General features: G+C 33.7%; 1 protein-coding gene and 1 long non-coding RNA gene across 2 annotated transcripts; both read left to right on the forward strand.

Moving 5' to 3' along the window:
- The first annotated feature begins 99 nt into the window (after positions 1–99).
- On the forward strand, positions 100–3,044 carry LOC129001629 (uncharacterized). Its single transcript, XR_008491476.1, has 2 exons — positions 100–180; positions 2,890–3,044. It is a non-coding gene; the product is annotated as an uncharacterized LOC129001629 (long non-coding RNA).
- A 2,691-nt stretch (positions 3,045–5,735) lies between these two features.
- On the forward strand, positions 5,736–11,226 carry LOC129001202 (H/ACA ribonucleoprotein complex subunit 1-like). The gene is made up of 5 exons (XM_054428415.1): positions 5,736–5,898; positions 7,772–7,820; positions 8,686–8,783; positions 9,645–9,860; positions 10,834–11,226. Exons 2-5 carry the CDS (start codon positions 7,793–7,795, stop codon positions 11,161–11,163), a joined length of 672 nt encoding a protein of 223 aa, XP_054284390.1. The 5' UTR covers positions 5,736–5,898; positions 7,772–7,792; the 3' UTR covers positions 11,164–11,226.
- Positions 11,227–11,648: the final 422 nt, after the last annotated feature.

Genomic DNA, 11,648 nt, shown 5'->3' on the forward strand with positions numbered 1-11,648 from the left:
TCGTACTAAGTTTATCACTATCGTATCGTTTCGACTTTCGTTATTGTATGGCTGTCGGCTGCCGTTTGTTTATGTTTATGTGCTTTCCTCATCACTCTCCTCTCCTCCTTCACTTCAACTAAGTTACTAAGTTTAAGTTTACTATTTATTTATAGGCCTACATACAGTTTAAAGTTAAAGGTAAGTAATTATTCCTAATTAACTTTTGAGGTATTAATAATTAGGCTTAAGTTATGGCTATTTTTAATTTGTATTATTGACCACATGATAGTCCAAACCCAGAAAAACCTAATCTTAACCTGATTTGCTTAGTTAATATAGGCTAGGCATAGGCTAGTCATTGATTTGTGTTTGTAAAAGTCAGGCCCAGAGTAGGATGACCAGGTTGTTTCAGAATAAAAACAGGACATTCAAACAAATCTCGGCCTCCCCCGTAACTTACAACACACACCTGAGTGTCTAATTAAATTACACAGAGGGTCTCTTATTTGCAAATTTTGTTGAGGTAGAAATCAAGTACGTTTAGGCCCTTTTATCAACCTGTTTTTAAGCTTTTAGACCAGTAAACTTACCTAATCTTATTTTCCATTAAAACTTATTTACACATCACACGATTGTCATAGTTGTTTTAAAAATACATTAATGGCATGCAGCTAGGGGCTAGGCAAGGTAAATACTTTTGTGAATCACCACATAGGCCAACTGAGAATAAAATAATCCAACAAATTTTAAGGGTTTTAGATCTTAGGGTACAGTTTCTTAACTGGGCTATGCTAATATCGATTGAAACTATCGATTCGATTGGCAAACTTTCATGCGATTTTTTCACCATCAGCAAGTTTGGTTGGTTAGGTTAGGTTATGATAGTTTAATTTTATAATAGATATATTTTTAAAAATTTAAAATATATTTAAAAAAATATATATTTTAAAAATATCGATTATTAATCAATATTTCCAATTCGATAAGTTAGTTTCAATTGATATAAGCATAAGTTAGCCCAGTTAAGAAACTGTACCCAGATCTTATTACAAGATTTATTACGGGTACAGTTTCTTAACTGGGCTATGCTAATATCGATTGAAACTATCGAATTTGGAAATATTGGTTAATAATCGATATTTTGAAATTTATCTATTAAGTTATAATGTAAAATTAAACTATCATAACCTAACCTAACCAACCAAACTTGCTGACGGTGAAAAAATCGCATGAAGGTTTACTAATCGAATCGATAGTTTCAATCGATATCAGCATAGCCCAGTTAAGAAACTGTACCATACCCTTTATTACTAATAAAACATAGGTGGTAATAGCCTACCGGTATGTGAAACTAAGTTATTGATTTTAAGTATCATGAGCATCTTAAATTTAATTTTGTTATCGTTAATTTGTATGCTGGGAATAAACTTAGGCCTACAGTTAACTTATAAATTACAGAAATTCATAATAAACTAAAAAAATGTTTTCTGTTTTGTTCTAAGAATAACTTGCTCACTTGCTTAAGAATAACATTAGGTTAAGTTATCCTTTTCGCAGAGGATACGCAACCGGGACCGTGGACGTGGATTATGCGTCCGGCAGTTATGCCTACAGTTATAACCTAACCTAACCAACCTAACTTGCTGATAATGAACAAATCAAATGAAGGTTAAATTCTGTTCATAAAATAAAAATAAATGCCAAAAATTCTAACTAAAGATGTACAGTTAAGAAGAAATGGGATTCTAAGCAAAATCTTTGACAAAAAGTTAGTAACTTCTAGGGCCTATCACCGATGTGATTCGATCTAGATACCTCATGTACATCAGCCATGTACTTAATCTACACACCACGAACACCAATGGCTAAATATCGTATCGTTGTGGAAATGGTGTTCCGGTCCCCCACAACCCGGTGAAGTCAATGCCGGGTGCCTAAGTAATCCACATTCGGTAACCAGACGCGTATCCTCTAATCTGCGTTTTTTTTTTTTTTTTTTATATAAAGCAATAGGCCTTATTTACTTAAAAAAGTTATAACCAAACAAATTGAACAAAAAACCAAAGTGAACTTAACCAATTTCAAATAATAATAGGCCTAAGTTAATACTATCTATAACCCTCTAAGATTTAGCCAATACATAGTGTAGGCTAATTGAGTTAAAACTTTGATATTCAAATTCATCGCCTCATATTACTATTGGTGTTTACAAACAAGTCAATCTATTGATTACCGGTACCTAAGTTATTTCACCTTCAATTAGTTACGGTAATCATATAGCAATAATGGTACATTCATTGAGTAGACCTAGGCCTATTTATTGTAAAACAAAAGTAAGAATGTAATGCATAATACGCTATGGTTGACGCGCCGAGACCCTGAGTCCTTATCTAACCCAACCCAACCACAATGCCATAATATCATTGTTTTAAATTATTCAAAAGTGTTATTATCATTAGTCGTAGAATCAAATCCAATCGACAAATTATAAATATGAACGACTAAGATTGATTAGTAAGAACAAAGTAGGCCTAACTTACTTATAGACTAAATTTTGTGTAGGCTACTTCAATGTGTATCGGCAATCAAACTGTCGATGTGTTCACATTTTGTGTTTTTCATACTAACCGATTAAACTGTCAGCACATGCAGGAGCCCGGAACATTTACATTCGAAGATAATGTGTGTTTTTAATAACTTAGCTGATTTGTTGTCACGTCAATTTATTACACGTTCTTATTAGAATATTTTGAAATAATGCCTTAGGCCTATGCAAATATTTAAATAAAATGAGTAATGTTAAACTCTACTCTTTGACAAGCAGTCCTGATCATTCAAGACCCCAGCATGATTAATATTGACTACAATCATACCGATAATTAAGTTAATCTATTATATTTGTTTCAGGGCAAAAAGTGCTGCTGTCGCAACCATCAATGATTAGGATTGGAGTGGACGAAGAAACATTTATTTCCATTTTATTTGATTTTAAAAGTTTTTGTAATTTCTTTACATAATTTGGTTTTAACTTGCATAGAATATAATAAATAGTTTTGTCTAAACTTTGAGTTTTTATCCACCAAAAGTTGAAAAATAGATTTATTTTTTAATGTAAAATTTATAGTTGAAATAGATAACTGAACCAGACACTTTGTGTGTCACCAAAGATTGCGGCTTTTCACTGTTTTAGTCAAATAATCGTAATGTCCAATTGTACATAAATCGAATTACAGTTTTATATCAAATTGATCATCAATTGGACTAAATATACACATCAATGTTTGTGATGTTTGTACATTCATTGAACATTAAATAGTCTCAATTTGTACAAACATGAATGTGCATATGATGTTCACTAGATGACCAATTGAATCTTAATTTAACCTAAATTGAATAACAATTTGATGTAAAATTGATCATCAATTGATTGAGATACGCACATCATATGTATATCGATGTTTGTGACGTTTGTACAATAATTGAACGTTAATAGTCGTAATTTGTACAAACATGAATGTGCATACGATGTTCAGTTGAACATTCTTGAACATCAATTTAATGTTCAATTGATGTACATGTGTTATATGGGTAGGAACATATTAAAGTGATGCAAACAAATGTTATGTAAACGGTTAAGGCCATTTACCAAATAAAAATATAGACATATGGAATATCAAAATGAAGCTTAGAGTGTGTAGATTTTCTGAAAAGTTTTGATATGGACAAACTCCCTAAGAGGTCTGCCCCACAGACTGATTTCCAAAGGGCTACGCCTTGCATGTTTTGGAAGTTAACGTTATTTGAGTAATTTAGTAAACAACAGCTGGCCAATGCAATTTACAATATAGTTTGTTGGTTTGGAAAATCATTCAAATCATCTTGCACTTAATTTATTGGACAATCACAACACCATTTACAGACTGAAGCGACATACGATATTGGACCTACCATTCAGATTCGGCTAAGTGTTATCAAAATTCTCTTTGTTTGCTAGTGTTGACGGTGGTCAATCACTAGCTCATGTTCTTCAAGTTATTTTTGTATTACTATTTATATCATTTGCTTATTGTTCAACTTGAACAGATTGTAAATTAATTAAGTTAAAAAAAAAAAGTTCTTAAAAGAGGTGCGGTGAATAGACAGTGAAGCTATCTCTAGCCGTTTGATACAAGCGAGTGGTTAAAGGTGTTCGAAACACGATGAATATGAGATTAACAAACCATGTATGTCGTTCGTTCCAAGAGGTTGTAACCGATTTTTAACAGGTCGCCATTTCATTGACAAGTATTTAAGTAAAGTATTAAAGACATGAAAGAGAGCGGCGAGTTCAGGTACAACCCTACCCACCGTAAGACGTAAGGTTTGAAGGCTCCAATGCTTTTTTACCATCCTTTCAGATGACAATTTCTCGAACTTGGGCCCTTTAAATGAAATATAAAGTCAAAGTTGATTAAATTAATTTAATGGTGGCTTCTGTACACCCGTGAATTTGCGGGTAGAACCTCTTATATTGTTAATAGCAGTTTTCTTAGACTTAATAATATATTTTATCTAACAAAGTAATGTACCGGTAATGTCAAATCTGACGTGAGAAGCGAAGAGAGGATGATATGTTGTGTAAGTGCCGTATCTTTTCCTGCAATTTCGTTGATCCTTTTTATTCCAAAAACTACAGTTTGAAACTATTTTATGCCAAATTTATTTTCAAAGTTAAGGTAAGTTTTTTCGATCTATTGTGAATCATAAAAATTAGTTGGGGTCTATTATTGTTTTCAATTTAGGATTGTTGTTATCTTGCACTAGGCCTATATCATTATTCTGGTGGAAAGGTTGGTGAGATTTACATCCCTGGGTAAATCTTGACACCATCTTTGACCAAATGAAATTATTTGTACAGGAATATTATAGTAGCCTACCCGTTATAGCTTGCCTATATTCGATTAGGTACGTTAGGTGTAGCCTACCTATACATTATTCAAAATTCTTTATTGGGAGGATACAACATAATAAAAAAAGCAAGACTTGTCCGCTTTAAATTATCAATAGTGCTGATTGATAGTGTTGATTTTTTTTTATGGCATTCTTAAAAATTAACTCCAAGACAGAAACTGGCCTAAGTTAATATAAATTGGCTTTGGAACTGTAATGAAAATGAATGCCTTTGAACCAGTCTTTAAAAGCTAAACGAAAAAGGGACCTAAATAAACCATTTTTTGCCAAGTTAACCAATCATTTCAAGCTAAAGATTTCTATTTCAACCGGTATATTTAACATAATTGATAAATGATTGATCTTATTTCATGGAAGCCCCTGAGTCTAAGTTTGGCAATGTTTTTGTAAATAGAGTATAAGCATGGTATAAGTTAATACCTTGGATAAAGAACACTCAAACTGATTAATTTTTATTTATGTTAATACAGTATGAGTATGTTCCCATAGTGAGGGATTTCGCGGTATATTCCATATACACAACACACTGTCAATTTTTTTCAAGTGTCTGTCGTAACATAACCACAAACCAAACAGTCCGATTACGATGACGTAAACGTACGACTACGATGGGCAAATATCGATTGTAGTAGGATCTATCGATTATATCGATAGTTGGCGACTGACGACTCGAGTACTCGACCGAATCAACGATGACGTCATGGCCTGATGTGCTCTCTAATAGAGCGCTGTTCACGGAGGAAATTTGAACTAAATTTGCCTCATTTGTACCTCCCTTCAGTCAGACCCGTTGCCGGTGTGGGTGAACACTGTTTCCCATTCCCCCTCGTGTTTCGTGTTTTGGATTCGATAAACAAACGATGTAATTTAAAGCTAACCTCAAAAGTTTAAAGTTTAAATATTTTCTTTACATCAAGATTTATTTTGTGTACAAAGTAAAGAAATAGATTTTTTAAGGACGCAAGGGTAAGTATTTCAAAATTATACATCAATATAAAAAAGTTATTTTAGTTATTTACATTCTAATTTACATAAGTAAGTTAACCTTGCATGCTTCTAAATGTACTGTAATGTAACACTTGGCCACTTCAAGTAAATAATAACCTAATTTATACAAATTTATGTGGGTACAGTTTCTTAACTGGGCTATGCTTATATTGATTGAAACTATATCGAATTGAAAATATTGAATAATAATCGATATTTTTAAATATATTTATTATCAAATTAAACTATCATAACCTAACCTAACGAACCAAACTTGCTGATGGTGAAAAAATCGCATGAAGGTTTGCTAATCGAATCGATAGTTTCAATCGATATTAGCATAGCCCAGTTAAGAAACTGTACCCATTTATGTTTTTTCCGATATTGAAGACTTAGGCTACTTCATTAAAAATTTACATTGAGTTCAGCATGATTACGAGTGGGGGGAGGGGGGGGGTCTATGTTAACATCGAACGTAGCCTAATTGCCAAGTTAATTTGCTTAGCCTTGGCTAGGTTTGATGTCAATTTGGTTTTAAGTCAGATAATTCTTTAAAGTGATGCGTAATTGCAAGATTTTTAAACAATCTAAATGTTCCTTCTCGAGATGTTCCGCTTATCGATTGCTTCGATTACTTAGCGAGAGGTTTGTACAATCGAGATGTTTCTCTTATTGAAATTGTTAAGCCAAATCACCTGTCTCCCTGTCTGTACCACTGTCTACATTCTAAGGAGGCCATGCTACATTGCATAGGCCTAGGAGCTGTTACGAGGATAATTATTACATATTTTTCCAGATTTCTTAACTCATAGGATAACTTTGTGGACTATTATGTTCAACATAGGCCTATAACTTACTGCTGACATTTGAATAACCAAACACGCCACTCCGTCATGTCAGCAGAAATAGACAATTACTTATTTTAAAGTAATGGTAATAATAATGTTAACATAACATTTACTAGAACCTTCAGTCTCGTTATAAACATTTGGATTTTTAAATACAAACATTTTGTTTGTAAAATATATCGCTGGTAATAGTTTTTATTGAGTCGTATTAGGTCACTATTCCGTTGATAAAGCAAGTAATACATCCATAAACCTTCCTCGGTTTTGAAGTAAGAAAGACCTCTCATTGGGGGTCACCCCCGCCAGATACCATAGAAATTGGATCCTAATAACTGCCAATGCCGTACTTAACAAAATAATTGCCATGAACATCTCGTTAAAACTTTCGGTAAGGACTTCTCGGTTCTCTTTTAGATGAACATACAAGAGCGGTATTTATTCCGTATAAGTGCCTCTAAACGAATTTTTTATTTTGATATCTTACTTTATAGTTTTTTACCTCCTGAATCAAAATATACCATTATTTTCACCGCTGATGAATATTTATCAAGATATCGCCGTAAAAACATAGGGCCTACAACATTACAATAAACAAGGTATGATGGATAGGCCTAACCATAACATTTACAAGTGGAATGAACTGTGGGTAACTAAGCCTACAGCTGACTGTTTCCAACCACACAAAAAGCAACTGGAAGTTTTGAACTTTAATCATGTAGTTCTTATTTAGGCATGTCAGGGTGGTAGGTCGTGCTGTAGTTTGTTTGTTAATTTTGTTCAATGTTTTTGTGTTAGTATTTTGTGTGTTTAACAACTCTTGCCAGTTATGAAGAGGATTTGTTTGGAATGTGTTGTTAGAACTGATGGTAAAAGCTTGAAAATGAACTTTTAGGTTCGAAACCTGGGTCGATGACTTAAATCCAGGATCACTGACAGTAACTACAGGTATTTAACCTTTTTATGAGTAATTTTTATCACAATTTATTAACGTAATGGTTTTTCAGGTTGCTCAACTGAGTCAATAAATGAGTTTTCGAGGAAGAGGAGGTAGAGGTAAGCCCCGTTGTTCTTATCTTCTTGAAATCATATTATACTTCTTTAAGTTATTGCTGTTTACAAATTTAACCTCCTACTTAGCTGGAATAGGCATACGGGAGGGACGACGGCTAAAGGTGTGGTGACGTCATATCTATAGTGGCCAATGTCTTCTCTTGAGGCAACACGATTACTGTAACGAGACGATGTGATTCCAGCAGCGGTCGTGGCATAGTTGATTGCGCATCAGACTAGTGTTCAGGAGGTCTCGAGGTCGAAACCCGTCGGGGACACTTACTTTTTGTCAAAGATTTTGCTTTATTTGATTTTTATCTTATATCTTTTTTATATTATCAGCAAGTTTGGTTGGTTAGGTTAGGTTATGACAGTTTAATTTTACAATACTAAATTTTAAAATTGATTTTATAATTTTTAGCCATCGTCCCTCCCGTGTGCCCCACCGCTACTTAGCTATGTAGACTACAAAATGTCAAACAGATTGTCTGGTATTGTATTTTCTGCACTAAACTTTTATTTACAATTCGTTAAAACCGTCAACATCAACATCTAAGTTTTTGCGATCAATATTTATTTTGCACTTATTATTTTGGGTAGGCTACTTTGGTATTATACAGAGGCCACTTATTTTACAATGCACTGCGGCGGTTATGTTAGGTTGGGTTATCATAAATATGTTTGTAGGACTTTCCTAGTTTCGTTATGAATCAAACGATACCAGATGAGTCATACTTTCTATTTATTATTTAACCCAACCTAATACAACCGCTGCAGCGCTGTATAAGGGTGTCCTCAGTATAATACCAAAGTAGGCCTACCTTATTTTGGATCACTATATGTAGGGCCTAAAATAAATGCATTACAGGTGGCGGAGGGTTCCGTGGAGGTGGTGGATTCAGAGGAGGAAGAGGGGGAAGAGGTGGTGGAGGAGGAGGTGGTTTCGACCAGGGTCCACCTGAAACGGTATGTTTCAAATATCATCTTGTTTAGGACTACTTTTATTTCACTTGGATCTGTACGTTTTATGTACCGTACCTATGCTATAACTAGTTAATAATGGTAATCACGCTTTTCTATGGCATTTAAAAGTTTATGGTCCAAAACGTGCCCAAATTGATCAAAATAAAGTTTGTATCCAAAGAAAAAATAGATTCAATAAAGTATGCTTTTTGGTACGGTATTGATCTGGCATTTGTTTTTTACAACATTCATAACAAAACAGGAAGTTACATTTGAATTTCAAATAAAATCAGTTGGCATCGTGTCGGCCAACAAAATAAAAAAAGCTCAATTTTAAATGTAGGCTACTCAAAAATATTTGTCTAAAGACTGAAGAAAAGTAATTTATATGCCTACTTTTTAGCAATAGGTAACTCATATTAGAATTAAAATTGTTGGCATAGCTTCTGCTAATTCATGGCTGCACCCAACAATATGACACCCCAATTGACAGCTTATTCAAAACAGTCACTCCACAACCACAAATAAACATAATCCGTCACTCGCTCTGTTCCAAATGCTACGCTCTCTAATGTGGACTACAAACTCTTCAAAAATTTAAGGTCTACACAATGAGCCTCATTTTATGCCTAAGTACAAAAATATTTGTTTTGAATAGGTATGGGTGTTTTATTGTACTGAGCAGTTGCTGTTAAAAATGTTTTTCAATCGTCAAAATTGGAGAAATAGGTACCTACACCGTTTGTTACAATGGAACAGAGATGAAAACTTTTTTGTTTAAGATAAGGGTGAATCTGTTAAAATAATTTTAGAAGTTTAATAATTTTATAATATGTATTGATAATGTCCATCTCCATATTCTAGGTAATACCGCTAGGTTTTTACGACTACCCTTGCCAAGATGATCTGGTTTGCAAAGTAGAAATGGAGGATGTTCCTTACTTCAACGCTCCTATATATCTGGAGAACAAAGAGTGTATCGGCAAAATTGATGAGATTTTCGGAAACGTGAGGGACTACTCCGTTACAGTTAAACTTAATGACAATATGAATGCTTCATCCTTCAAGAAAAACACAAAGGTAAATGTTAGATTTTATCTTTATTTTAGTCAACTACTATACAATATGACAGTTTATATATATTAAAAAAAAAAAACAGTATCAGCAAACTGACATATCCTCTTTCCAATTAGATTGACATAAAAATTGAACATAAAATACTACTACTATGAGCAAAAAGTATAAAACAACTAGGCAGTATACTGGGTAAGCAGATAATTATAGGGAAAAATCACAAAAACTGCAATAACTCTTGAACCTTTGAAATTACAGTGCTTGGAGTTATGTAATTTTGTTCAGGATGAATAGTACTATAAGATAAAATAAATGTAGCCGTTTTTGTAAAAATCATATTTTTCTGTGTTTTACAGTAACATCCACATTAAAATATATATATATTAATACTGAAGTGCCTGGAGATACCACTATCTAAATTTTATCAAAAGCAGATCACAGTTGTAGTCTGTAGCTCTGAACACATCCCCACACAACAGACATCACCACTTTTTTATCAAAGGGATATAAACCCACCCAACAATTTCCACCCATAACTTAAAATCGGAAATGTTGACAAAAACAATACTTTCCCTCCATATGCTATTGTGTAGAGAGTAAAGTAAAAATTTAATATTTAAATATGGAGAAGTCAAATTGGAATCTGTTTCAACAAAATAAAATTTGAGTGCTCAACTATTTAAGTTTTTGATTGCAATAAAACCACAGTTGACAGAAACCAGCATTTTTAATTACTACAAATATGATCTTTTAGGTGCTGCTACTTTGAGCCATTCTAGAAATTTTTATAAATAAATAAATAAATGTGTTTCCACATGGCTTCCATTGGTTTCTTGTGTGGAACATAGCTGATAAATTGATAGAGCCAACAAAAACCTTTTTGCAGCTAGTGTTTACATATATTTCTCATAAACACAACCAGAAGCTTATGTTTTCATCCTCGATTCACCAATAGCTCATTTACGTATTTGTATTTCAGTTGTATATCAATCCAGAAAAGATCTTACCCTTGAAGAGGTTTCTACCCCAGCCTCCCGGAGTGAAGAGTTCAAGAGGAGGTGGGGGAAGAGGTCGTGGCAGAGGAGGCGGAGGAGACAGAGGAAGAGGTGGTTTTAGAGGAGGCAGAGGCTTTGGAGGAGGGGGAAGAGGTGGTGGAAGAGGAGGCGGTTTCGGTGGGGGAAGAGGCGGAGGTGGTTTTGGCGGAGGAAGAGGCGGAGGCGGTTTTGGAGGAAGAGGAGGAGGAGGTTTTAGAGGCGGACGAGATAGTGGAGGATTTAGGAAGAGTTTTGGAGGTGGTTTCAAGAACTAACTATCAACCAAGACTTTTTAGACCTATTTCTTCTGTTAACTGTACAAATAAATCTTTTTTTTTAATTTATGATTTTATTCCCAGAGAGACTAGACTAATGACTAAGATAGAGATGAATAGACTAAGTTACTGCAAATTTTTACAGTTTCCTCATAGTAAAAATTATCGTGTTAAGAAATGCTAAAAGAGTTTAGGTCACAGAAGCGAGTTTTGTTTAAAAATCTGACATAGGTGATGGATTAGGATACAATATTTCTTGTTTATATATTAAAGGTCGAACTTTCTTGGACCACAGAATGAAAGACCTAACCCAAAAAAACTTTGCCAGACATAGGGGTGGCAAAATAGAGAACTTATGTTTCTCACTACACCGTAGCTATCAGTTTATCATGTACAAGTAAAATTTATACTTGTAATACACAAAAATTTTGGTTGTATTAATTTTTTGTCCAGTTTCCATGTACATCACCCCTTCTATATAATGG

The sequence above is a fragment of the Macrosteles quadrilineatus genome, unplaced genomic scaffold (assembly GCF_028750875.1).
Source record: "Macrosteles quadrilineatus isolate MER2022 unplaced genomic scaffold, UCM_ALF_1.0 Scaffold_8__2_contigs__length_117827958, whole genome shotgun sequence".
Lineage (NCBI taxonomy): Eukaryota > Metazoa > Arthropoda > Insecta > Hemiptera > Cicadellidae > Macrosteles > Macrosteles quadrilineatus.